Source organism: Cnephaeus nilssonii (assembly GCF_951640355.1).
Source record: "Cnephaeus nilssonii genome assembly, chromosome: 17".
In the NCBI taxonomy this organism is placed as follows: domain Eukaryota; kingdom Metazoa; phylum Chordata; class Mammalia; order Chiroptera; family Vespertilionidae; genus Cnephaeus; species Cnephaeus nilssonii.
Window position 1 is genome coordinate 5667202 of NC_137088.1, and position 27368 is coordinate 5694569.

General features: G+C 52.7%; 1 protein-coding gene across 1 annotated transcript in view; it reads left to right on the forward strand.

The window, feature by feature from the left end:
* Window positions 1-27368, forward strand: part of ITGA9 (integrin subunit alpha 9) — a 273816-nt gene that overhangs the window by 11494 nt on the left and 234954 nt on the right. The window contains exons 2-5 of the mRNA XM_079794406.1: window positions 5086-5213; window positions 7125-7231; window positions 12195-12318; window positions 26318-26385. Of these exons, the coding sequence (XP_079650532.1) occupies window positions 5086-5213; window positions 7125-7231; window positions 12195-12318; window positions 26318-26385 (427 nt within the window). The remainder of the gene's footprint in view (window positions 1-5085; window positions 5214-7124; window positions 7232-12194; window positions 12319-26317; window positions 26386-27368) is intronic.

Here is a 27368-nt window from a genome sequence, read left to right on the forward strand (position 1 = left end):
GAGTCGGGGGCATTGGAAAGACCACGCCCTTGGGCACCGGTGCCCCGGGTTCGAATCCAGCCCTGCCACCTGCCAGCCCGGTCACCCGCCATCTCCATGTAAATGGGGTTAGTATTTCTAACGGGGGCTGCCTGGCAGGACTGACCCGAGCAAATACTCAGACGCCCCGCGAGCATGACTGGTGCTGGCGGATGAACAGATGGGCCCACATGGTTAAATCGGTGCGTGAACTACGCATGGAGAGGCGCGAACCTCCGGGCAGCACCATGCCGGTGATGTACGCGTTTTAGAAAAGCAGGAAGGTGCTGGGAGTTCAGCCTGATGGGGAGGAGAAAGCCTTTCTGTTCCCACGCCAGCCTGTCCTCGGGCATGAGAACGCTTCCCCATCCCAGTTCTCACCTGCGGGCCTCACCTGGGCTTTTGCAGGCAGGTCACCGGGGTGAGCAGCTGGCACCGCAGGGGGCACGTGACACCTGTTGGTTCCCCTTTCCTCCTCCTGGCTGATGTGGGGTGGTCAGCATCGGGCAGCGGGCATTGCTAGGGCACGTGTTACCGCTTGGCATCTTACCACGCTGAGTGGGTATGGGCAAGTCCCGGGACCGTCTCCGGCCACCTGCTTCTCCATCGGTGCCATGGGGAGAATATTAGTGCCGCCCACAGGGTCGCTGTGAAGGTTCAGCGCCATTCTGCCCTCAGGAGCCTCGCCCAGCACCTGCACACTCCACGGGCCCAACCCATGTCTGTTGTCCTCGTCATTAGAGATCGAGACGTCTGAGTGAATGAGGGGACCACAGTGCCTTTGAAGTTTGAGTGCATCTTTAACCGGGGACGGCATAGGAGGAAAGCCTTCCTTCTCAAGCGTCCTCTGTTCGTCCCGGCTCCACGTGGACAGGGTTATTTGTCATCGGGGTGGATGGTTACATAGCACCTCTTAGACCGGAAATCACAGGGAGAGCTTGTTCCTGTGCGCGTTCCCATGTAGCGGGCCGGGGACGCGGCCCGAGAGACGGCATTTCCATCAGGCTCCCAGATGTTCTCCCTGCTGCTGGTCGGGGGACCACACTGGGAGTCTCGAGCAAAGGTCAGAATCAGCCTGATGATTTATTCATGGGTGCGGGACACTCAGGCCTTTTTATGTGATAACCGGACAAAGGAAAGAAACGTCTTGTTGTCTTGTCAGGAGTCACAGGGAGGATTTGGGGGGGGCGGGGGGTGTTGGAAGTCTCTGGGATGTCTCTTTGTAGCGCAGAATAATGAGAAAGAGCAGATGGCATCTTCTCCGTGGCTTGCCCTGAATCCTGGGCCGTAGCGCTCGCTCTATCTCTCGGGATCGGCCTGGCCAATAGCCAGCTGAACCAACTTCAGAAAAGACACGCTCATCGGCTGGCCTGCCGCCGCGGCCGTGCTGGCCGGCAGCCTGGGTGCAGAGCAGCGCCAGGCGGAGGAAGCCACGATGTTCTGTAAACACAGAGATACAAGCTCATGCTCCGCGGTGCCACCCCTGTGAGCTGGGCGCACACGTGTGCGTGCACACGCTCCTGATCTCTTGCTTCATTTCCCGTGACACGGGATTTGGGGACAACTTTCTCATCTGACCAGCTGATTCGGGGTTTGAACCAGAGGGGTTGTTACCAGTGCTTTACAAAACACACATTTAATGTAATTTATTTTTTTAAATATAGTTTTTATTGATTGCAGAGAGGAAGGGTGAGGGGGAAAGAGAGAGAGAAACATCCATGATGAGAGGGAATCATTGATGGGCTGCCTTCGTCATGCCCCCTACTGGGGATCGAGCCCGCAACCCAGGCATGTGCCCTGGCTAGGAATCGAACAGTGACCTCCTGGTTTATAGGTCGATGCTCGACCACTGAGCCACACCAGGCTCAGTGCTTTTGATCCGCTATTGTTAGAACCATCAAGTACCTTGGGCTTGGAAGGAAAAAATAATCCAGCCGGTCCTTTCTCCACTTTCGAGTTCCATGTAAATGTCGCCCCTCTCCGTCTCCGGTCCAGGCCGAGAGCAGCCGTGCCTGGGATCGAGCCCTCCCGGGTCCCTTCCTGCTGGGAGAGCCTGCGGATCTCGTTCGTTCTGTGCATTTGGAGCAGAGGCACCATCTGAAATGTGCAGGGTTCCAATGCCATTGGGGGGGGATGCGCCCGAGAAACAGCCCGCCCTTGCAGGAGATGAATTCTCCCTGTGTTTAATTTTTGTCCTTCTTACCAAACGGATTGCAAGTGGCGTTTATTCACGGGGCTCATGTACATTTGGAGTCGGTAGGAATTTTTAGACCCAGCCCTGTCCCCCCCCGGGATTCCGAGTGGAGGAGGCACGGTATGTTGCCCAGATCCGACAGGCGGACGCGTGGCAAGGCGTGGGTGTTTCAGCTGCTTGGATGGGTCCCCCCCGCTAATTCTTCTCACCTGTGAAAACAGGACTGGCCTTATGGAGGGAAGCCCTCGCCTTGCCCTGGTGGCTCTAAGCTCAGCCCCAGAAGCCCGGGGGGTGGGAATTGATCCCTACACGTGGCCACCTGCTCCCTGGAGTTGCATTTGGTGTGTCATCGTGCATTTGCGTTAGAGCGGCCGAGAGCCGGCCGGACTGCCCACGCGCGGGGGACGGAGGTGGGTGGTCTGGTTGGGAAAATGCCTGCTGTGATTCCCGAGGGCTGTGGGTTCCAGCCCTGCTTCAGCGTGGAGATTCGGCAGCTGCAGCCCTCCCTGGTGAGCGGGAGGGGCAGCTCCCCGAGGTGTTACTGAGGGCCCGTGGGTGCCCTCACGGTTGGGGGCCTGGCTCCCCTCACCCCCGCCCCCAGCAGGGTGTGACTGGATGGCTCACAGAATCCAATACAGTCTGTCCAGGACTGATCATGAAGGAAGCGCTCCGGGAAGCGGGGGTGGTCTCCCTGGCTCCTTGCCTCCTCAGAGGTCCTTCACCCCCTGGGTGTTGAGGGGTCGGGGCAGGGGCAATGAAGATGAGACCCACATGCCTTCCCATGAACCTGACAACATGGTCTGAGTCTATTGGTGTGGGTGTCCTTGGTGATGTCTGCCGGCCTTGCTGAAGGCCCCTCTGAGGGTCTCCGACTTCGGTTGCTCATCGGGGTGTCGGGGGGGGGGGGAGGGAGCAGCGCCATTTGAGGCCAGGGTGGGGGGTGAAGCGTGAGTGTCCGACACCTCAAGATGAAGGTGGCTTTCCGGACACCGTGAAGGGAGCTGGGTCCGTAGGGAGGCTGTCGGGGGTCGTTCTTCCCTCTACGGCCTTTTCCACAGATGACCTAATGGATAATGCCGTCTGTTCCCGGGTAAGTAGAGATGATCCGTTTCACCATGTGCCCAATAGCTTTCTGGGGAAATGGCACCCCCTCTCCAGGCTGCCCGAGGTACAGAGCAGCTCGCGTTCGCCTCGAGGAGCGGCTTAGAGCTTTCTGCTCGTTGAACATCAGCATGGGTTTGGTTTGCGGTCTCATCGCACGAGTTCTTCTCCACGTGGCTCGTAGCTCAGCACAGGCTGCCCTTGATGGTTGCCGTGTGGTATTCTTTGCCCTCGCTCCTCGGTGGACTGCTTTCTGGAAACAATGCAATAAAGCTGTAGGTCATAATTGTTTTTGTGACATCTGGAGGGGAACCGGCTGCTGTTCCCCCGCGTCCTGTGCCCACGCAGGCCCAAATGTGTCTTTTCTGTCTCCGTGGCATGTCTGTCTCGCCTTTTCCTCCAGCCGGGACGGGCTCTGCGGGGGTCAGCCCATTCCCAAGGCAGCGTTCAGTTCAAGACGAAGGACATGCGGCTTCATTCTTGCCCAGTTTGTATGCAGATGACGGCGCCCCGGCTTTGAGTTGGATGCATTTGTAATTCTACACTATGCCTACGTCTTTCCTGTGTCCCCGTACATGTGCATGGTGCGTGTGGTGGGGAGGGAGAGGGCAACCCGGAAGAGAAACGGTATGGCTACGTATCTTATTGATTCATGTCATTGTTCTTTAAGTCTGATACATCCAGGAGAGCGGCCATATCATATATACAATCTAATGAATGATCATAACTTCGTGTGCACACTGCTCAGGTTGAAAAGTAGAACTTCGTGAGCACACAAAAAGCCCCGCCTCCCTCACTACCGGCCCCCCCACCCTGCCCCTCACTCCTCCCCCGAGGTAGCCATTATCCTGATGGCTGACCCCACAGTTACACTTCAGCGGCTTTGAACTTCAGGTACATGGAGTCAGTGAGTACACTGTAGTCCCTGACACTTTTGCTCCGTGTTATAAGATTTATCCGTGTGGCTGCGGGTGAATGATGTTCACTGATGTTCATGGTCATATAGAATTCTGTTGTATTTCTCTACCATAACTTACTTATCCATTCTAGCATTGATGGACCTTTGGGTTTCTTCCGTTTTGGCCATTACATATTCAGCCGTGAACACGTTGGTGCCTGTCTCCTGGTAGGCATGTGCCGGCATTTCCTTTGGGCATGTTCCTAGAAATGGAATGACTGGGTCCTAGGCTGGGCACATGTGTGGCGTTATTAGAAACTGTTCAATTTTTCTCCGACGTGGCGGTAACGATTTACACTCCCACCAGCCGTGTATGAGGGTTTCCGTTGCTCCAACTCCTTGCCGGCACTTGGCATTTTCGGTCATTTTGGTTTTAGCCTCCTCGTAGGTGTGACGTGGTAGCTCGTTAGTTATTTCCCTGATAACAAATACAGATGGGCACCTTTTAATGTGTTGATTGGCCACGTGGTTATGGTCTTTCATCCAGTATCTATTCAAGTCTTTGGCCCATTATGGTATTGGGTACTTGTATTTTCCTTCTCAACTTGTAGGTGTTCTTATGGATTCTGGATAAGCACTGTTGGTTGGTTATATGTGTTTCCCACCAAACTTATGCTCAATGTGCCTGGAGACAGCCCACCAGGTTCACTGTGGGGCCCCTCCCTCCTGGGCCCGCCAGCACAGCACAGTGCTGGGGATGGCTCTCCGGGGAGCATTCAGACCACCCGCCCGTGGCCGGACACGCATTTAACCATCAGCCTCCTCTTTCCTGGCCCTGGGTTGTGACCGAATGCCCTTTCTTCTCGATGTGCAGGATCCTTGTGGGCGCACCGAAGGCCGAGTCCAAGTACAGCTCGTCCGTGAAGTCCCCGGGGGCTGTGTTCAAGTGCCGCATCCATACCAACCCTGACCGGAGGTGCACCGAGCTGGACATGGCTCGAGGTGGGTGACATCGATGGCAAAGTGGAAATGGGCTCTGTACCCTCATTCTTCCCTCTTCCTTCTCCGGTGGCCTGGCCGGCCGGCCTGCCTTCCTTCCTTCCTTCCTTCCTTCCTTCCTTCCTTCCTCCCTCCCTCCCTCCCTCCCTCCCTCCCTCCCTCCCTTCCTCCCTCCCTCCCTCCCTCCCTCCCTCCCTCCCTCCTTTCCTTCCTTCCTTCCTTCCTTCCTTCCTTCCTTCCTTCCTTCCTTCCTCCCTCCCTCCCTCCCTCCCTCCCTCCCTCCCTCCCTTCCTCCCTCCCTCCCTCCCTCCCTCCCTCCCTCCCTCCTTTCCTTCCTTCCTTCCTTCCTTCCTTCCTTCCTTCCTTCCTTCCTTCCTCCCTTCCTCCCTTCCTCCCTTCCTTCCTCCTCCCTCCCTCCTTCCCTCCCTCCCTCCCTCCCTCCTTTCCTTCCTTCCTTCCTTCCTCCCTTCCTCCCTCCCTCCCTCCCTCCTTTCCTTCCTTCCTTCCTTCCTTCCTTCCTTCCTTCCTTCCTCCCTCCCTCCCTCCCTCCCTCCCTCCCTCCCTCCCTCCCTCCCTCCCTTCCTTCCTTCCTTCCTTCCTTCCTTCCTTCCTTCCTTCATGTAGGGAGTACCTATTACTTCCTAAGCACCAGGATATACCAATGAACAGAACAAAGATCCTGACATCCTTACAAATTAGTGGGCAAAAGAGACATTAAAAGGCAAGACTTGAGAGCAAGAAGACCAGAGGGAAGGTGGTGTTGGATCTACACCTGATGGGAAAGATGCACAGCAGTCAGCTGAGCAGGTGGGGAGGCAGAACCTCCAAGCAGAGGAGCCTGTGCCATGTTCAGGTACAGAGTGGGGGGTGGTGTGGCTGGAGTGGCGAGCAGGAGAGAGTGGAGGCGGAGGTAGGCTGGGGCTGCTCACACAGGGCCCAGCAGGCTGGGGGAAGGGGTGAGAGTGTTAGCCCGTGTCTGAAGGGAGAGGCCATTGAAATCCATTTTAGGGTTTATGTTTTAAGTAGGGAAAGATATGAGCAGTGGATATGTTTAAAAGCTCACTTGGATCCGGTGGAATCAGACGGATCGGCCTGGGTTCAGAGCTCAGCTCTGCCAGTTACTAGTTGGGACTTATTGGGAATGTCCCGTAGCCTCTTTGGCCTCAGTTTCCTCACTAGGACTAAGATACCTTCCTACCTTACAGTATTACCTTGAGAAGATGGTGAGATAATAGAGGCAACTATCCTGAATTGTACTTGGCATGCAGTAGGCACTCAGTAAGTAGGAGTTATCTATAATAATAAAAGCGTAATATGCTAATTAGACCGACATCCTTCCGGACATCCTTCCGGATGACCTTCCAGATGAAGCCGGGGCTGCGAGGGAAGCCCGGGTCCCGGGTGCTGGAGGGAAGCCAGTGCCGGCAACCAGGGGAAGGAAGGCCTACTCTTGCACGAATTTCATGCATCAGGCCTCTAGTTTTATTATAATCACTCCAGCTCCTCACTTTATCCAAAGTCCTTTCCCATCAAGAGCTTCTGACTGTTAGTATTTCCAAATGAAGTATTGCCATGATTCTCCTTAGCAGGAAAGGAGAGGTGTCCTTGGTGTTTTCTAGTGCCACTCAAAATGCCTGGTTGGCTTGCTGCTTGTTACTGATGCATAACACACTGTGGAGCTTGCTTCAGAACATGGGCCAGGGCACCGCCTCCTTCATCAAGAACGTCTTGCCATGAAAACAGCATTGGCTGAATCACCCAGCATGCATGGCGGGGGAGCTGATTTTATACTTTGTTGTGCGTCATTTCCTCCTGAGCTGGTTGCAGACATTTGGGGGGTAGACCACCCTCGGAAAAGCAGCCAGCAGACCGTCTTTCCCTCGCCCAGGAATGGTTTTTCTCTCCTCTCTCCAGGGAACCATCGAGGAATGTCCTGCGGAAAGACCTGTCGGGAAGACCGGGATGATGAGTGGATGGGGGTGAGCCTGGCCCGGCAGCCCAAGGCTGATGGCCGAATTCTGGTAAGGCCTCCCAGGAGGGGGAGGGGGTGCCACAGGGAGGGCTGGCACTCTGAGCGTGAGTGACGTGGATCTCTTAAGAAAGCTGGGTGGCATGGCGACCAGGGTATGGCTCTGGGGTTGCCTGAACTGGACTGCTGTTTGGACAAATGACGGACCTTTTTATTTTCTTCTTCTGTCTGATAAGAATGTCTGTCCTAGGGTGCAGAGATGTGGCAGCAGAAACATAAATAAAATGTATGGGGAAAGTACTTTGTAAATCTTGCTCATAAATATTTGTGCGTGTCTTTTTAAGTTGAAGTATAATGTACATAACATGCACAGATCTTAAGATTACAGTTTGGGTTTTGACAATTGTACACACTCATGTAACACCCCCCTCCCCGCAGCACAACACACACGGTTTCTGTCCTTCCAAAGAGTTCTCTCATGTTCCCTTCTAGTCAGCTTCCCGCCCGCCCGAGGCAGCCACTGTCATCATGCACGGTGGTACCGTGGGTTACTTTTGCTTTTTCTACAACTTTGTGCCAATGGAACCCCACGTGTGCACTCTTTTGTGTAAGGCCCCTTTCACTCAAAATAATACTTCTGAGATTAATCCGTGTTATGTGTATCAGGAGCTTGTTCTTCTTTATTCCTGCATGGTATTATATTTATACTAGAGGCCTGGTGCATGAATTCATGCACTGGTGGGATCTGGCCAGCCCACCCCGATCTGGGCCGATTGGGCCAGGCCAGCTGGGGGGGATGGGACACAGGAGGTTGGTGGGCCGGCCCCGGCCCCTGATTGAACTCCTGTCGAACTCCCAGTCGAGGGGACAATTTGCATATTACCCTTTTATTATATAGGATGAAATACATGTTATTTTTTAAATGTTTATTTTATTGATTTGAGAGAGAGAGAAACATTGATTGGTTGTTCCACTTATTTATGCGTTCTTTGGTTGATTCTTATATGTGCCCTGACCGGGGATCGAACCTGCCACCTGGAATATTGGGTGGATGCTCTAACCAACCTGGCCATGGCCAATGCTCTTTGTTCTAGAAGCATAATATCAAGAGGGGGGAAATAACTGCCATTGATTGAGGGCTCCCTCTGGGCCACAAGCTGTCAATGGGGTTTTACATAAATCTTATCCCAGGGGAACCAGGTTCTCCCTCAGGATCTAGGCAGAATGTTTCCGTCCTCTCTCCTGGAGCCCACTTTCGTGTTAAACTTCTCCGTGGCCGAGGCCATTCATCTGCCTCCCGCCTTCCTTCTCCGCACAAGGGGAGCAGCTGGATGCCGTCGCCAGCATCGCAAGGCCTCCCCAGCGGAAAGCATCGTGGCTCCTGCGGAGGGTCCCCCACCCCGCTGTTTGTCTTGGTTGCTAGTCCTTTAATCACTGTCACAAGCCGCCTTGGACCTTCTCCCAAGCCTCTACATTCCTCCAGCCGCCGCGGCCTGACCCTGGCTGGACCACTGGGCCCCAGGAGGGCCAGGGAGCTTGTCGCCTTCCTACGGGAAGGAGGGGGAAGCTGATCCCGCTGAAGTCAGGGTGGCCGGAGGTCGAGATTCTGACAGAGGAGGCATGGCCGGATGGCACACGGCACACGACACTTGAGGGAGGCTGGAGCCCACGGCCGGAGCCTGCTCCTGTGATGGCATCCCCTCTCCCCACGGAAGGATAAGCTCTGTGGGGCTGAGAGCTTGTTGCCAGGGGCATCTGTGTTACTGCAAGTCAGTATCGGGACGGGGCCGTGCATGGCAGTGAGGATCACGGGACGATGTAGCAAAGGAGGCTGTGAAGGCAGACCTCGGCGTTTGTGGTCCCTGTGCCATGACAGTCCATCTAATTCATTGCACGCGGAGCGGTTCCTCTCATGTTCTACACAACGGCCGCACCATCTATCCAACAAGCCACTGTACGCGGGTGCCGAGGAAGGAGCGGGGCATCCATAGCAGCCTTTTCCTTGTGGCTTTTCCTGTCAAAAACACAACATAAGCCCTGGCCAGCTTGGCTCAGTGGATAGAGCACCAGCCCGGGGACTGATGGCTCCTGGGTTTGATTTCTGTCAAGGGCACGTACCTCTGTTGCAGGCTTGATCCCTGGCCCCGGTTGGGGTGCGTGCGGGAGGGAGGCAACCAATCCATGTCTCTCTCATGTAGATGCCCGTTCTTTAATGTCTCAAGTCTGCCTGCCTAAACTTTCTTGGAGGCAAGTATTTATCTCGAAATTGAAATTGGGGAGCTGTGTTTCATTCAAACACGTTTGGAGAACTCAGATGGCACTTGGGGGTGTGGGCCTGACACCCATGTCAAGGAGCATAATATCGGATTCTGAGGTTGGGTTTGAGGAGGGAGAGCTGTGTGTGTGTGTGTGTGTGTGTGTGTGTGTGTGTGTGTGTGTGGTGTGTGTGTGTGTGTGTGTGTGTGTGTGTGAGTGATGGCATCAGTGCTGATTTCAAAGCAAAGAACAGTTGAGGAATTGGAAGCGGTGACAGGGAGTCCAGAGTCTCAGTGAAAAGCGGCGTTTTCTGACCCACAGACCAGCCCTGGCAAGACCTTGGATGTTGGGCTGGGCCGCCGGGCCGCCCTTGGCTTAGCGTCTGCCAGGCTCGGCTCACAGGTGTTGTGGTCCTTGCCAGTTTCCCCCAGGGGACAAGCGGGACCAGTGTGACCGCAGCCTGGGGATCGGAGGCAAGCCCCTTCCCGCCCCACACCCTCACCCCGCACTCGGGGTGCAGATGGCGGTTTGAGACCCAGGGAAGGAAATCCCTTTCTGCCGCAGCCGCCAACACACGCAGCCCAGCCACCGACGCTTCCCCTGGGCCTGGGAGGCCGCTCAGAGAGTGCGCGGCTGGCATCTGCTCCCAGGAGTCTCCGGGGCTCAGACGACACACTGGAAGCGTCTAGATGGCTCCTGGGTGGGAGCACTGCTCTCGGCTCTATCTCTTAGCCGTTTCCTTCCCCAACGCCCGGGCAGCCCCTATCTGTTCACCATGTGTCATCTGTTTTTTGTTTTTTTCCCCAAAGCCACAGGGTGGCTATTTTTTTTTTTTTTTAATTCTGTTGTACCGTTTCCTGATTTTTTTACGTGAGCTTTTTATTACGCTCAAACGCACATGCAGGAAAGTGCACCGATCATCCGTGGGCACCTTGATGCATTTTCACTTGGTGGTGTTCTCAGAAGGCATCCCAGAGGCCCCTCCCCTGTGACCCCGAGGCCACTCCTTCTTCCCTTGGGGGGGGGGGGTTGGGGGATGTCTTTATGGGGGTCTATGGCATCATGGCCCTGTTCCCCTCAGCATGGTTCTCGGTGATCCGGGGGTAGACCTGAGGACCTGGCCAAAATCTGGCCATCTGTGTATCACAAATGCATGTGCAAGAGGTGGGGACTTGGGGGTCTTTGTGGCTGAGCCATCCTTAGAAGCTAAGTAACTCCCCCATTCCCCAACACTCCCCCCACCCGGCAAGGGTGCACTGTTAAAAAAGGCCTTCGCCTTAAAATGCTCGCCTTCTTCCTTTTATTCTTTTGGGAGGAAAAACAATCTTTATAATTTGAAATGTGTCAGATTGTAAGATTGGGGGGGCGGGGTGCTAGCCCCTCCTCCCCTTTGCTAGGATTATGGGGGCCCGAGTGGGTCAAGCCTTGCTGTTTGCCGAGAATGCTCTTTCCTGTTCTCTCCCTCTGCCCCCGCCTCCCTCACAGCAGAGCCCGTTTGGAGAGATTGATGGAGTTATTAATGCTTTGGAGACAGTCTAGGAATTTTTTCAAATGTTGGGGTCAGACTGACGTGTGTATATATAATGATAATCGGGGCTAAACAGTCCTTTCTTTTCATAATTTATATTCGGAGACACTTTTCCTGCACGCGTACTGCCTTTGACCCTTGGCTGTCTGACCTCACAGAATGCCTTAATTTTCGTTCCGTTTACTGGGAAATGCAGTGTTTGGATCTTCGAGGAATTTCCTAAGATCCCTCCATAAACAGTTTACGGTTCTTAAAAAAAACACGAGGGGGCCATAAACTAGACACTTACGGCAGCAAGCCCTTCCTGGTGAGAGCCAGCGTGCTCCTCAGTAAACATCCGCCCCTCTCCGCGGTCCCTCCGACCCAGAAACACAGTAAGACAGGCCAAGCCCTCGCCGCCAAGGGCTCAGCTCAATCCATACACTAAAATGGAACGGATTTACTGGGTAATTCGATGATGATAAGGGATTCAAGTTTGCAAGCCATCAGCATTGAATCAGAACTAAAATACAAAAAAAAGAATAAAAAAAAATCAATTACCGAGTGGAATAGAGTGATGATGAGCTTCATGATACATCTTTATAGCTCCTTGCCCCATATCGTTTCAGTCTATTGAGAAATGGGCTATGGCAGTGGTTGGCAAACTCATTAGTCAACTGAGCCAAATATCAACAGTACAACGATTGTAATTTCTTTTGAGAGCCACATTTTTTAAACTTCTTCTAACGCCACTTCTTCAAAATAGACTCACCCAGGCCCTGGTATTTTGTGGAAGAGCCACACTCAAGGGGCCAAAGAGCCGCATGTGGCTCGCGAGCCGCAGTTTGCCGACCACTGGGCTATGGGTACGAAAAGGTACCACGTGGGGAGGATGAGGGTGGCTTGTGGTACAGGAATAACGAGAACCCGGGCGGAGGAGGCGGGGGCGGGGGCGGCTCCGGTCACCTCTGCTCTAAAAAAAAAAAAAAGAATAACGAGATCATTTTACGTAGTTTCACGTCATAAGGCAAGAGGCCTGTGTGGCCGAACTTGGGTGTCCAGTCCCCCTGAGCGTGTCCTGTTTGCCTTTGGGCAGAGAGCGGCCTTGTCCGGGGTCCCCTTGGCAGGTGGCCTGAAGGGATGGAGCACGGAGAGGCTGGCGGGCAGTGGTATTTCCTAGAGCGATCTGACCGGCAGCCGGGCTCTGGGGAGTCCCTTCCCTGCTCTGAACCCCACCCTCTCTGTCCTCCAGGCCTGTGCCCACCGCTGGAAGAACATCTTCTACGAAACAGACCACATCTTGCCCCACGGCTTCTGTTACATCATCCCGTCCAACCTCCAGGCCAAAGGCAGGACGCTGATCCCTTGCTATGAAGGTGAGTGCTCTGGGTTCTCCCTCACCGTCTACCCGTGGGGTGCCCCAAACAACCACCCCCCCAGCATGTCCCCCAGTTTTCCAAGCTCTAACAGGAGGGCAGCACTGTGGCCCCAGATGGCCTCTTGGTGCCAAGGTCCTGCCCAGGTAATGAGGTGGGTGAGAAGGGGGTCGCAGTTGCGGGCTGTGCCCGGCCTTGCCCGTCTCTGCCCCAGAGCCCCCGGTGCTTGCCACGCTTCATGAAGTCTCTGAGATCAAAACTCACCCAGTCCCAGCCAAGGCGCCAGGTAGAACTCTTGGTTTCCTGGAACTGCCGGATGCTGTGTGACCTTGGGGAACTTGCTTTCTGTCTCTGCGCCTCCGTTTCCTCGTCTGACAATTCAGAGGTTGGCTCAGAGGGTCTCCACGGTCCCGTGGAGCTCCCAGATGGACGTAGGCTCCTGACATACTCCTGGCCATGCCCATGGACACACGCCCTGAGGCAGGGGCAGAGGTTTCCCAGGATTCCGTTTGATCACATCCGAAGTCTGACTTTCCTCTCGTCTGCTCCGCGCACCCTGTCAGAGGCCTGGGAATTGGGTGCCCCCTCGGCCCAGTGTGACAGCTGCTCCCCAGGGGCCGCGAGGGGTCTTGGAAGGAAAACGTGTCTCCTCAGGCTCCCTGCTTAGCATCTTCAAACGGCTGGGCCCTGGGGACCCATTGAGCCAGTTGTTATTTAGTTGAGTTGAATTTGGCTTCAGGGATGCAGAAAATGCTATCATTTTCTTCAGTTTTAGAGCTTGCACACTCACGTTTTTGTAGCCTAATTCTGAGTGAGCTAGAACCTGTTTCTTCTCTAAGGCTGGCGGCTGTTGTGTTTTAAATTCTCCCCCATACTTATTTGTTTGGACCGAAGTCTTGACTCGCCTGTGTCCTCATTTCCTTTGGGCCTCCCTGGGTTTTCCCAGGTTTCGAATTCTGTGGCCACCAAAGAGGGTGCTGAGAAACACTGCCTGGACACCTGCATTTTTCTGCCTCATGGGGGGACCCTCCAGGCCCTGACGGGGACTCAGGTGGCCGGAGCAGGGTGTTCTGTGACATGGCCCCGCAGAGCAGCTGGCAGGTCCCCTGCAGGGGGCATGGACTCTCTCCTTCCCTGAGGATGAGCCTTCTCCCCAATGTTAGCATTTGATCAGCTGGCGGGGCCGTGCAGGGACATTGACCTCTGACCCTGCTTATCTCTGTATTGCCCCTGTCGAAGAAAAACTTGATCTGAAAAATAGATAATACTATAATTGGTCAAGAGGGAGGGATAGGTAGTATAAATACATAAATTATGGGTCAAGACTGTGTTCTGCTGCCCAGGTATTCCTCCGGGATCAAAGAATGAGTTAGGATATGGAAGCGCACGCGTGTGCGCGTGTGTGTGTGCGTGTGTGCGTGTGTCTGTGTGTCTGTGTGTGTGCGCGCGCACAGGGGGAAGGAGGACCGGGAGCAGTAAGAGGGTGGGGTTGAGGTGGGGAGTGTTGGGGTAGAAGAGCAGCCCCTTAGAACAACAGGGGATTGAACAGAACATTTCTGTGGTTCTTGGTCCACAAGAGGCCCGGGGTGGCAGATGCTCAGATTTCTCTAGAAGACTAGAACAGCGGGGTGGGGCACACAGACCTCATTTAGGGCTCTTGCCTGTGCTCTGTTGGTTTTGGGGATCTTCCTCCCTGTTTTGTGGTCTACAGTAAACCTATATTGGCTCTGAGGGCAACCATTATTTCCTCTTAATGTGGAAAAATTCAGTGACGCAAGCTCTCTATTCACTGGGCGGGGATCGCCTCATGATGAAGAACAACGGAAGTGCCGTGGCGTTTGACGTGACCCTTCAGATATCACCTAGGCCAGCCCGTCTTTGTTGAGGCCTAGAGATGTGGTGTGGCTTCCTCAAGGCCAATTTTTTCTTTCCATTCTGTTACTCCTCTGCCACACAATGGAGAGTGGCCTGGTGGCCAAGGGCACAGACTTGGGACCTGGCTGCCAGAGTCCAAGCCCGGGCTCTGCCATTTGTGAATGGTGTGGCTTCAGTTGAGTTAGTTAACGTCTTTGCACGTAGCCCCCCTCAAAGGGCTGTGAAGAGGATTGAGTTAATATTTGTCAGTTCTTAGAACACTGCCTGCCATGTATATGCTGATATACTATACTAGAGGCCCGGTGCACGATTTCGTGCACGGATGGGTCAGGCTGGCCGGGGGTAGGGGCCACAGGTGGTTGGCAGGCCAGCCCCCCCCCCCCCCCGGTCGAACTCCCGGTCGAAGGGGCAATTTGCATATTAGCCTTTTATTAGATAGGATGCTAAGCATACATATGCTAATATACCATACTAGAGGCCTGATGCACGAAATTCGTACAAGAGTAGGCCTTCTTTTCCCCGGCTGCCGGCACCGGCTTCCCTCTGGCACCTGGGACCCAGGCTTCCCTCGCAGCCCTGGCTTCATCCAGATGGTCGTCTGGTCTAATTAGCATATTATGATTTTATTATTATAGATTATGGGCTAATGTTTTTTATACCAAGCAAGTGTTTGTTAAATCACCTTGAGGTGACTAATTTGTGTATTAGGAATAGAGTCCACTTAAGCTTATTAAGTTAGATGCTGTGCTAAGTGCCTGATAGATAAAATCCAAGTCTAAGCTAGTAAGAAGTTTCCCATCTACAGGGGAGAACAGAGAGGGAACACAATGTTTCAAGAGTGAGCGAGCTGTTTGTGGGGTGGAGAATCCTGTGCCGGGTACCTCTCCCCAAGGGCCCACGCTGCGTCCAAGTTCAAGTTGGCAATAGGGCAGACTTATTTTATTTTACCACTGGAAACACGGAGACCTATGTAGAGTCTGCGGTCTGGTGGGTCGCATAGGAGAAGAATGGTGGGAGTCCATAGGTGGTCATGGCGGGGGGTGCAGGGCAGGGGAAGGGGGTACACTTCCTGTGGAATAGCAGAGAGACCACGGAAGGGGGTGGGATGCTTGTTCAGACCCGCTCTTCGCTGCGTCTGGCTTCGTGGCCACAGGCCTGTGGCTGGCCCCTCGGTGGGAATGGATGCTGTGATGGCTCCATTGCGTTTACTTCTTGGGGCGGGGGCGGGCGTGGGGGAGGATCATGAGGAAACTCAGGTGGAAGAACCCAGGAAGACCACACGTTGTTCTGTAATTGTGGCCTTATTGCGGGCCCCGCGAGGGTTCGCCGTGCTCTCCTCCGAGGGCCGCGAGGTTGGTTTAATTACGGAAAGCCTCTCAGTGTGTGGGCACCCGTCCAAATGTCTCAGACTTTTGAATTCTTAAAAAATTGGTCTTTGGTTTGGCACAAGGGCCTTTTTCTCATGACTTTTCAGGTGCTTCCTGTTTCTGGTTTGGTGGGAAATGCTATCAGAATATCCTGTTTGGAACCGGGAAATGTAGAGGGAATAGGAAACAAAAAATGAATTTAGGGCAAAGTAAAACATACGAGTGGAGCGTACCCTGAAGTCAAACCGTTTAGTTCATGTTCGATACACGCACAGCATCGTCACCACCGTCTGTTGTTGGTTTTCATTAGAATCTGTGAGAGACCCAGAGGTTCGGTGGGGTGACATATATGGCGAAAACTTTGTAAATTGAAGGGCAAGCACTATAAAGTATTAGCTACTATTAGCCAAGTCGTGATATTTTAGGACTCCCAAAAGTCATCAGTGCATTGATAAAATCAGATACAGAGATTTCTTTCATCCTTGAACCTATTGAAACAGGAAGCCGGAGGTTGGCCGGAGTGGGACTGTAAAAAAGTCATCTTTTTATGGTGACTTACTAATAGGGAATAATGTGAGAGCAGCTCAGCTACACTAACAAAAAGTGTTCCAGATTAAACCCTGACAAACGTAATTAGGGTGCCAGGATATATTGGACCTACTTTCAGAATCTGGCTTTATCACTGACTTATTCCTGTGATTTAGCCCATAGCTCCTACGTTCTGACTGGGTGACTTTGGGCAAACCCCTTGACCCTCAGTGCCTTGCTCTGTGAAATGGGAGTGGTCAAGCCCTACTTAAGAGGTGTTTGAGGTACATAACGTGCTTAATACAGTTCCTAGCTCAGAGTGAGCATTCAGTAAATGTGAATTTTCTAATTAACTTTTAACTACCATAATAGTATTCTTAAACATTCCCAGAAGGAATCTAGCAGATTCTGCTTTAATGGGTAATGGAGGTTAGAAAACTGGGTATTACTAAAATGATGCTAAGACTTCTTGAAAAGGTGACCATGTCTTAAATATTTGCACAATTGATTTGCTTGTTAAACTCTCTCTTTTTAGTAGATGATCTAGCGTTTAACTCATGCCACATATATAATGTTCTCAAGTTTGGAGTTGTTGGGGTTTGAATTTATCAAATTTTACTGTGCTTTAAAATGATCCCATTGACTCCAAAGGTTTCTGTACCACTTTATTAGCAGGGTGTGGCCGTGTTGGCCTTTTATTCCCAATTTATTTTGCATCTCCAAGGGCAGTGATCATGTCTTGGGAAGGAAATAGATCACCCATTCAGATGTGAAGGTCTTTTTAAATCTCCCTTCTAATGTTGGAGGCTCTGGCTCCCCAGGGGATAAAAATCAATCAAGATCCATTTACAAATGAAAAGCAATTGAGGTTTTTGTTGTGTTTTGTAAATAAGTCTCTAAGTGGATCCATTTAAAATTTAAGAACAACCCCCCCCCCCATAAATTTTTATTAAAGAACTCTACACTTACATAGGATTTTATGGTTTCCAAAGAGTTTTCATAAGCATTTTCTCATTTAAGTAAATATAGCAAACATTTAAAAAGGGATGCAATTAGCCCAGTGAACTCCACTAACTCCATCCTGACAACTCCCTGAGACCCTGCCCCATCCAAGTCACACTTTGTGTGAGACTCTCTCGGTGCCAGCCAGGCTGGGCCCTCTGGCAGTCTTTCTTAAAAAACTCTTGAGGACTTGAATAGACACTTCTCCAAAGAGGACATACAGGTGGCCAATAGACAAATGAAAAAGTGCTCAAAGTCACTAATCATTAGAGAAATGAAAATTAACACTATAATGAAATATCACCTCACACCTGTCAGAATGGCTGTCATCAACAAATCAACAAACAACAAGTGTTGGTGAGGAAGTGGAGAAGGTGGGAATGCAGATTGGTGTAGCCTCTATGAAAAACAGTGTGGAGGTTCCTCAAAAAATTCAAAATAGAACTACCCGATGACCCAGGAATTTCACTTCTGGGTATATATCTGAAGAAATCCAAAACGCTAATTCAAAAAGATAGATGTACCCCCTATGTTCATTGCAGCTTTATTTACAGTAGCCAAGGTATGGGAGAAACCCAAGTGCCAATCAATAGACCCTTGGGTAAAGAAGAAGTGGTACATATATGCAATGGAATATTAAAAAAAAAATGAAATCTTACTGTTCATGACAACATGGATGGACCTAGAAGGTATTGTGCTAAGTCAAGTAAGTCAGACAAAGACAGATGCTGTATGATTTCACTTATGTGGAATCTGAAGAATAAAATAAGGAACAAACAAAACAGACACAGACTCATAGATACAAAGAACACACTGAGGGTGCCAGAGGGGAAGTGGTTTGGGGGCTGGGTGAGAAGGGTGAATGGGCTAAAAAGCACAAATCAGTAGTTACAACATAGTCACGGGGCTGTAAAAGACAGAATAGGGGATGTAGTCAATATGGTAATAACTGTGTGTGGTGCCAGGTGGGTACTAGGATTATTGTGGGTGGGATGGCGTCATTTTATAAATTACATGATGGTCTGACCACTATGCTGTACACCTGAGACTAATATAAAATATTGCATGTCAAAAAAAGAAATATTGGGCTAACAGAGGAATTCACTTTATATGTTCCTTTACTCCTTACATTTTATATCTTTAATATTTATTAGTTCGCTTAAAAAATAATGAAAAAGACTCGGTTCTGAATTAGGGCCAGTAAAGGCAGAGCAGGACCCGGAGGGGGAGAGAGGAAGGGTGGCGAGGGGATAGCATGGTCTAGAGGAGGAGGAGGCCAAGTCTCTGGCAGTGGCTCTCAGAGTCCAGGGAGCCCCATCAAAGCTTTTCCTTTGGTGCCAAGAATTTTTATCTTGGACACAAATATAGTCTACTAGAGGCCCGGTGCACGGATTCGTGCACGGGAAGGGGAGTGGTCCCTCAGCCTGGCCTGTCCCCTCTCGCAATCCAGGACCCCATGGGAGATGTAGCAGTGCACCAAGCAGCAAGTGGCCAGAAAGGAGCCCGAGCTGGCGCTGTGCCGCTCGTGCTCATCCTAGCCCGCTGTGCCTGCCGCCGCTGCTTGGTAGTGCTGCCGTGGAGTTGGGAGAGGCTCCCGCTGCCGCAGCTGCGCTTGCCAGCCGTGAGCCCGGCTTCTGGCTGAGCAGCGCTCCCCCCCCCCCGTGGGAGCACACTGACCAACCACCAGGAGGCAGCTCCCACATTGAGCGTCTGCCCCCTAATGGTCAGTACGCATCATAGTGACTGGTTGACCGGTCTTCCAGTCGTTCAGTGGTAACGGTCACTTAGGCTTTTATATATATAGATACGTCAAACATGTGTCCATGCATTGTGTGGAATTACTGATTTCTTAAACTGCATCAATACATTCCTTATGGATGTCCAAATGTTAGGAGTCGCCTCTTCTACATTTGCATATCTGTGTGATGGGTATATAAGGTTTTATTCCTCTCAGAGAAACTAACAGATTCAGATTCACCTAACATTAATCAAGTGCCAGGGGTTGTGCTAGGTACTTAACATGTATGTTCTTACTGAGCAATCACATCATTTTGTGGTATATATTCTTACCCCCATTGTACAGATGAGAAAACTAAGGGTTAGGGAGGTTGATGAAGGTCATGGGCTTTTTAAGCAGAGGAAAGGTTGCTGGCTTTTAAGTTCAGAGTATTTTTTTTGTACTTCCTGTTCTGTTTGGATGTGGATTTTCTGTGTGATTCCTGGGGAGCTCCGAGAAAAGTTTCCTATTCTTTTGCCATCATTTTATTTTAGTAAGGTTTAGGATACGACGTTGAAGACTTTTCAAGCCTTGCTGCAGTCCCAGCAGGGGCGAGGGGCCTGATAAAATTTTCCTGGGAGGCTGATCTGCTCTGTGTTCTGCATCTTTCCTACTCTGAACATTTGGTTCTAATCTCTGAACAGTGATTTGACTTTCCATGGGTTAGTGATAGTGATTTCATAGGTTTTTAGCTTTGGGAAGAAAGTGAATTCTACTATCTTCCCTAAGCTGGAGTTGTCACTGAAATAGGACCGTCTCATGTTCAGGGCCACTTTTTTGGAGGGATGAAAAAAATAACACAATGTACAGTCTTGGTCAGTTTAGGCTGCATAATAGAAATACCAGAGACTGGGTGACTTAGACAACAAGCACTTATTTCTCCCAGTTCTACAGGCTGGGAAGTCCCAGATCAAGGCTCTGGCGGGTGCCTGGTAAGGACCTCTTTCCTGGTTCATAGGTGGCTATCTTCTTATCTTAGTGCCCCCCCCCCCCCCACTTCCCAGTAGAGAGCAGGGAGAAGCAAGCTCACTCGGGACTCTTACAAGGGCACTAACTCATTGTACAGGGGCTCCACCCTCATAATCTCATCTAAGCCCAGTTACCTTCCTGGGCTCTACCTTCTGATTCCATCATGTTGGGGAACATGCTTTCACCATACGAATTTTGGGGGTACACAAACATTCAGTCTGTAACACACAGCAGGTCGAATGTAGGCACATTATGATGTGCCTGTAAAGTTGCTCGTTTCTCCTTCTAAAGTAGAGCGCTGGCCAAAATGTGTTATTAGATTCTGGGTGGAAGGAACTCCTTAAAGATTACAAAACATTTCTACAATTTTTTTTTCACCTGTTGAAATACCATAAAGTTTACCATTTTAACCACGTTAAGTGCGATTCTGTGCCATTACGTACATTCGCATTGTGGTGCAGCCACCATCACTAATCTCCAGGACGTTTTCCCGAGCTGGAACTCCGGACCATTAAACAAGAACTCCCCATCCCCCTCCCTCCAGCCCCTGGTGACTGCCATTCATTCTGTTTTCTGTCTCAGTGAACTTGACTACGGTAGGGACCTCCTCTACGTGGAATCGTAGGGTCTTTGTCCTTTTGTGCCTGGCTTATTTCTCTTTACATGATGCCCTCAGGGTTCATCCATGTTGTATCATGTGGTAGCATTTTCGTTTTAAGGCTGAATAATATTCCCAGGAATGTATGGTAGGCAGTTAGACAAGATCAGAGCAAGAACGGCAGGGCAGGTACAGAAGGTCACCAGGGTGAAAAGCCCCTGGTGCCTAGCAACGGGCCAAACTGGGAAAACAAGTACCCGCCCCCAGGGCAGCCTTTCCTCCTCTAGGTTATCGCTGACCTCCCCTGACTGCCCCTCCCCTGGCCCGGTGCTGCTCAGGTGGGCTAGACCCCCTTCGTTCATACCCAGAACTCAAGTACCAAGTCCTGAGGTTGCTGAACCAAGGTCTGGTCTGACCCCACCCCAGCGGCCTAACACCAACATATGTATATCCCACATTGTGTTTATCCATTCATCCATCAGTGGGGAAAAAATTTCTTTTTAAAGATAGGAATAGTATCCCTGGAAATGCGCCCTGTGAAGCATGATGGTGGGGCTGCAGGAGCTGGGCAGTCAGGAGCTTTGCTCTTTAATCCCGGCGCAGGGTAATTAGCTGTGTGGCTTTAAATAAACGCCTCGCTGTCTCTGGGCAATAGCGATTTCATCTGTAAAATGAACGGCTGGGATTAGAATTAGAGACATGCTCTAAAGATCATTTCCCCTCTCAAAGCCTCTTTTTCTCACATAATTGTAAGTTTCCAGCTTTATTGCAGTTTGCATCTAATGCTCGCCATAGCTTAATTGTCAATTATTTTGATAAAACCTTGTCCCTTCCTCTCCAACCTAGCTATTTAGGTCTTTTTTTTTTTCCATTTAGATGGTGGTCCCTCACAACTGAGGCTCATTCTGTTTTCTCTTTAGTTTTGTATGCGGCAGCGCCTTTCTTATTATGAGAGCTATCTGCCCAGCGTCGCTGTCTTCTAAATGGTTGTTTGTCAGTTATTTTGTTTTCACTCACAAGTTGAGGGGAAAAAAATCAAATAATTGAAGACTGGAAAGCTATTTTTTTTTTTAAATCTGATATTTTATTTCATGGCTTAGCTAAGGAACCATGGAAAATAATTTTAAAGTTGGTGTTTTAAAGACTGGCTTTGAAAGATGAAACGTGCTCAGATGGGGAGTAGGAAGAGAGATTAGTAGGAAGGATATACGTTCCTCCGTATATAAATCTTGATCTTTCCAGGGGTTTGTTTTATCCCATCAGTGTCTGGCAGGGACCCCACCCAAGTTTGTTCTTGAACGAATTAAAATTCAAAAGCTCTGGGCATAGAGCTGTGTGGATTGTGAATGTTTGGAAACCGGCATTTTTTCCTCTCTGAATTGCCTTCTGTTTAGACAGGGCTTTAGTGAAACCAGCAGCTACACCAGGGAGAATTCTGCCATTTTTAGAATGAGGAGCCGTACAACTTAATGCATCAACGCGGGTGACGCAGGCCCAGTAATTCAGACCGGGCCACAGCAGAAAGTCCCAGCTCCTCCAGCCCATGACTAGGCCCCCTCGGTCAACCACACCTTTTGCTTCCCAGGTTCAGTTCCCCCAGATGTAACAGCCTTCGATTTGCTGCAGCGTCTGTGAGCTGCTGGCCTGCCAAGCTGGCTTCTCCCTCGCAGCTTCGAGGTGGATGCATGTTCTGTTCCCCACGGACATGTCCTTGGGGCATTCGGAGGCTGAGTGGACGTGCCCGGGAGCAGCCCCCTGTGGGGCCCCCAGCCTTTGTGTGTGTGCAGGAAAAATTCTTCCTGGGAACACAAGAGACTGAAGGTCCCACCCCATCCCTCCACCCCATCCCTCCACCCCCACTTCCTGCCCTTCTCAATGGCAGGGTGTGTGACCTGGGGGGGTCTCTTGCGGATGCAGTGCCCGGCACAGCCCCTTATCTCCACGCCCCCCACCCTTCTCCTGGTTCTGTGGGAGAGGCTTTCCTGCCTGCTGCGGGCTAGGCAAGCAAATGCAAGTTTTCCAGGATGTGGGTATGGCCCATAGGGGGGTCTGTACACCCCGATCCCAGGCCTGTATGTTTGGAAAGTGCATTAAGGGAGAAACCTCCACCTGACCTCTGTAGGTTGTTTTTTAAAAGAAAGAATCAGGTTATAGTAACAGTGGTATCTTTAATGCACAGAAGTAGCTCTCAAAAAAGTGAAATTAACTGACGTGTGCTGTGGTCCAGTGCCTGGTGCTCCGGCAGCACTGTCTCTTGGGAAATTCCCATAGCCCAGGCCTGGCCCTGCTGGTCACCATGGCCCCCTGAGGTGTCAGCTTACCTGTTGTGTGTGGCCTTGTTCCCTTTACAAAGCGCTTTCTCAGGTCACTTCTCATTTACTCGGGGTTACTGACTATCCAGCAGGCTCGGGCAATGTGATTTTTGGGGGGGGGGGCTGGACCAGAGCTTGGGGCTCGGGCGGCCGTACGTGGCAGCGGGCTGCCTCCCCAGACGTGATTGATGAGGGACAGCTCTGAAGTCTGCGAAGGATGCTCACGCCAGTTCTTCAGAGGGGTGTGGCTTTGAGAGAGCACTTCGCCCACGGAGGATGGGTTTGGACCCGGGCAAGGCAACGCCTCGTCTCCCGGGCTGGGCCGTCCCGGCTGTGGCTCAGGGGCTCCTCTTGGGTTTTGGGGGACAGTGAAGGGTCATGCCTGGGGCTGGGCAGGGATTGAAGAACTGGATCTGTCTGTTCTCCTGGGGCCCAGGAGGAGATGGAATTGCCCACGGTGGGCTCATCCAAGCTAGGTTTGGAAAGCTCAGAATAGTCCATCCCGCAGGTCCTTGCTGTGCTCACACCACCCTCAGCCTTGACCGCTGCAGTTAGTTGTGGCACCAGGTGGAGAACCCAGGGTGCCTGGTACCCAGAATGCAATTCCTTTCCAATCAGGGCTGGGGTGGAGGTCAGGGAGCCTGACAGGTTGGAAGAGAGGAGGAGGCAGGGCTGGAAGGTTGGGGGGGTTGGGGGGGGACAAAGGTCCAAATTGAAGCAGGTTGGGGGTTCAGGTACTTCGTGTCAGGTGGAACGGAACCGCACGTATGCACCCCCTGTCCTCAGCACGCACAGGTGCCTGGCACAGGGCTGGTGTTGGGGGCGCTGAGATGAATGAACTCATCTTCGTGTTGAATAGACTGTGAGATGAAGAAACACGTTTTGTGATGAGGAGAGGGTCTCGTGTACCTTTACCTGCAAGGTCACCTTGACAGAGGAGCAGAGGAGGGTTCTGGAAGGCTGTGGGAGGCTTGGCGTGTGAAGCTGTCTAATCCGGTCCCATCCGCGGAGCCTTCCTAGGCTGGAGTTGCTACAACTTCCCCCTTCCCTCCCAGAGTTTGTGGGGTAGGACGGGGTGACCCTCTTCCAAAGTAAGGGGCTGACCCCCGGGTCACACAGGATTCTGGGAGGTGGGAACATTGCCTGTCTTCTCATGGAGAGGGATGGGGTCCAGTCAGGAGTCCCCAGTGGTTTGAGTCCTGTTTTCGGGCATCCTGAGAAGGCAGGCGTAGTCCCGGGGGTTTCAGGGCATCACAGACTGTGGGGTGGTGCCTGCTCTCTGTCAAGCCTGGCCCTCGACCTCTGATGAGGCGCGTCCTCATTCGGGGAGCCAGGGGCTGGCCCGTGACGGTGCCTGGTCGCTGCCTCCTTGGTGGGTGAGGCAGAAGTGACAGTAAAAAGGCTTCACTTTGCTGGCCTTTCTCCTGGGGCCGGGAGCGGGGTCCTGCCAGCTCCCAGGACGTCTGTGGCCCCCTCAGGCACCCTGGGTCCGCTCCTGGCACGGAGTGTGGGGACGAGGCGGAGAGACGCTGACGCTTTCTTACCTGCCGCTTTTCAGTGTCGTTGCGTTCCGTTTGGGGGCAGCTGAGTTTCCTTCCTCTGCTTTATTTGTTCGGGAGTGACCATTGGGTGTTTAGCCCCCAGCGTCGGCGGGTGGATATGCTTTTTCCAGACCTTCTAGGTTTCATACAGCCGTGCAGGTTCGGGCGTTCTGCTCCTTGTGCCATAGGGTGTAGGGATTATGATTACTTTTTATTGTTTCTTGCCACCCTACAACGTGATGCAGGACCTATCTGTGACGTTGTTGGTGTTTTGTGTGTGTTTTTTAAATATATTTTTTTATTGATTTCAGAGAGGAAGGGAGAGGGAGAGAGAAATAGAAGCATCTATTGAGAGAGAGAGAGAATCATTGATCGGCTGCCTCCTGCACATCCCACACTGGGGATCGAGCCCGCAGCCCTTGCATGTGCCCTGTCGGGGAATCAAACCCTGAGCTCCTGGTTCATAGGTCAGTGGTCAACCACTGAGCCACCCGGGCTGCTTTCGGGCAGGGCAGGCCTGCCGAGTTCTCCTGGTTCCCCGGACCCGGCGAGGAGCCGCTTAGCCCTCTGCAGGGAGGACGAGTAACTCGCTTGACATTCCGTTGTAATTGAGCAGCGGTTAATGGCCACTTACTGGAAAATGTTACCAGGCTCTGCGGTGAGTGTTGTTAGGAAGTGAATTACTCGGGCCGTGTCCCCAGGGCCCTCCCCCCCCTCCCCCAGCAGAGCTGGGCTGCAGGAAGTGGCACTGTGTTGCAATCCCGGCTGCACCGTTCCCTTGTATTATTTATTTTGTTTCAGATTTGAGGAGATTGTGTGTTTATGTAGAAAAGTTTCCAAAGTAAGTATATTGCTCTTCATGGTACCAGAGACTTGGAGCCCAAGGCGGGGGGTGGGGGGTGTCCCCTGGGTTATTTTGCTGGATAGCCCCCACCCGAAGGTGCCCAGGGGCTGCCGTGAGCCCGTGTCCGGCGATGTCCGGGTCACCTGTCATTCATCTGAGTCATCGGAGCTGACCACCTCTCCATCGCTCCGTGTCTTTACACGTGTCCCGAGTGCCGACGGCTGGTTGCTTCCTGGCCGCTGGGCAATCCCTCACTTTGCCAAACCTCGGATGGTCCGCAGAGATGAAAGCATGTGGCTTTGTGAGCCTGCTGAGCCTGGGGTAGAATCTTGGCTTTGCCGTTTACTAGCTGTGTGACCTCGGACAGTTCACTCAACCTCTCTGAGCCTCATGGGTTTTACCTGTCAACAGGTCAATGGCGATAGGGCTCTGAGGGATGAAGGGTATGTGCCAATGTGTGAGTCGACACAGCGAACACAGGGCCGGGAGTGCTTTTCCTTGCCAACTTAGAACTCAAACAGCCCCCTTAGGCAGGGGGGAGCGTTGGGAACTGAGGGTGTGGGGAGGAAAGAGCTCATCCTTTGACATGGAGAGAGAGATCCTCCCCTCTCCTTGTGCGGAACAAGGAAAACGGGGTGGCAGTGTATAGTGTCACCACACGCCACCAGTGATGGTGGAACAGGTCCCGGGGCAGGCGCGGGGTCCCCTCCTTCTGCCCTTGGGCGCTCGTGGCCGGTTTGGGTTGGAGGGAGGAAACCGTATCGCCTCCAGCTATATCTCCGAGGCTTGGTCGTCTGCGCGCCGGGAGGGCGACATCATTCCACGTCTGGGCCATGTTTCCAGCTCCTCCTTCCTGCCCGGGCTCTCGGTCCTTCCTAAAGTTAATGAGGTCGTTGTCACCCGCCTCCCCCTCCATCCCCACGGCTGCTGCTCCTCTCCCCCCACATGCGTGAGGACGCCTCTGGGGCACTTGGCAGCCGCGCTCCCGGATGGCACCAGCGGCTGGATTTTCGCGGTCGGGCCGGATTCCTGAGACTTCGCTGCCGTGCGTGCCTCAGGCTGGACGGCGTCCCGGGGCCCAGCCCGCAGCAGCACCCGGGGAAGTGGCCAGCTTGGCCGCCCCATACACGACGGGCACACACTGACCGGGCTGTGGTTTGCTCTCTCCCCTCCCCGCCCCCTCCAGAGTATAAGAAGAAGTACGGAGAAGAACACGGCTCCTGCCAGGCTGGGATCGCGGGCTTCTTCACCGAGGTGGGTGTCACCCCCGTCCTGGGACTGTAACGTGCCCCCCTGGATCTCCTTCCGGAACTTTCACAGACGGGAGGGACGCAGATCTTGAATGCACCTGGGTTTCTTTTTGCAGACGTTACGTGGTCGAAATGAACTCCGCTGTTCTCCTGAATGGACAGTGGGTTGTTCCGGTGCTGTGTGCTGAACTGTTTCCTGTCCCCATGGGTTTGAAATACCATCCTGCCATGTGCCAGGGTTACTCTCTTCTGTCCCAGCTAGCGCTCAGATTGTGCAGCTTCTATGTTCGTCCCTCCTCCCGGGAGGTCTGGTGTCCCAGGAGGTGACAGGGACCCACTGTCCGTTCAGGAGCAGGTGATGACCCGTGGATGGCCGTGTTGTGAGATGGCCACATGGGCTGGGTGTGCCCAGGAATTTGGAAGCGGGAGGGCCTAGAGGGAGGCCAGGTAGGGGGCCGTGATGGGGTCCAGCCCCAAAGCAACAGTGCAGGCTAGGGAGACCTTCAGGGGTGAAAAGGGTGCGGGGCGTTGGAGAGGATGCAGGCAGTACCAGTGGGCTGGGTGGGCAGAGGGCGTGGGGAGAGGGAGGTCTCCAGCCAGGGCTCTGGAACCTGGTGTGTGGGGGAAGGGCCCCCCAAGGAGGACTCCCTGGGACGGGTACCCTGAGGGGTCTGCTTCAGACACGGGCTGAGTGAGGGGAGGAGGCACCTGCGTAGACGTTTTCAGCAGGTATTTGGATAGAGGGGCCCGGTCCCCGCCTGAGTTAGAAACTTAGATCTGGCCGGTGCTAGTTCCTGTCTGAGGGACTGCGTGTGCTTAGCGTGGAGGCAGAGGGGTGCGGGGGAGAATGCCTCCTTCCGATGGGGGGCAGGGAGAAGGTAGCCTCATCGCAGACCTGAGAACTCCTCAGAGATGTTGATGAAGAACTAAGGGAGAGAGAGAGTCCCCGGTGAGGGGGTATCATGGTGGTCTCATCAGCCAGAAAGA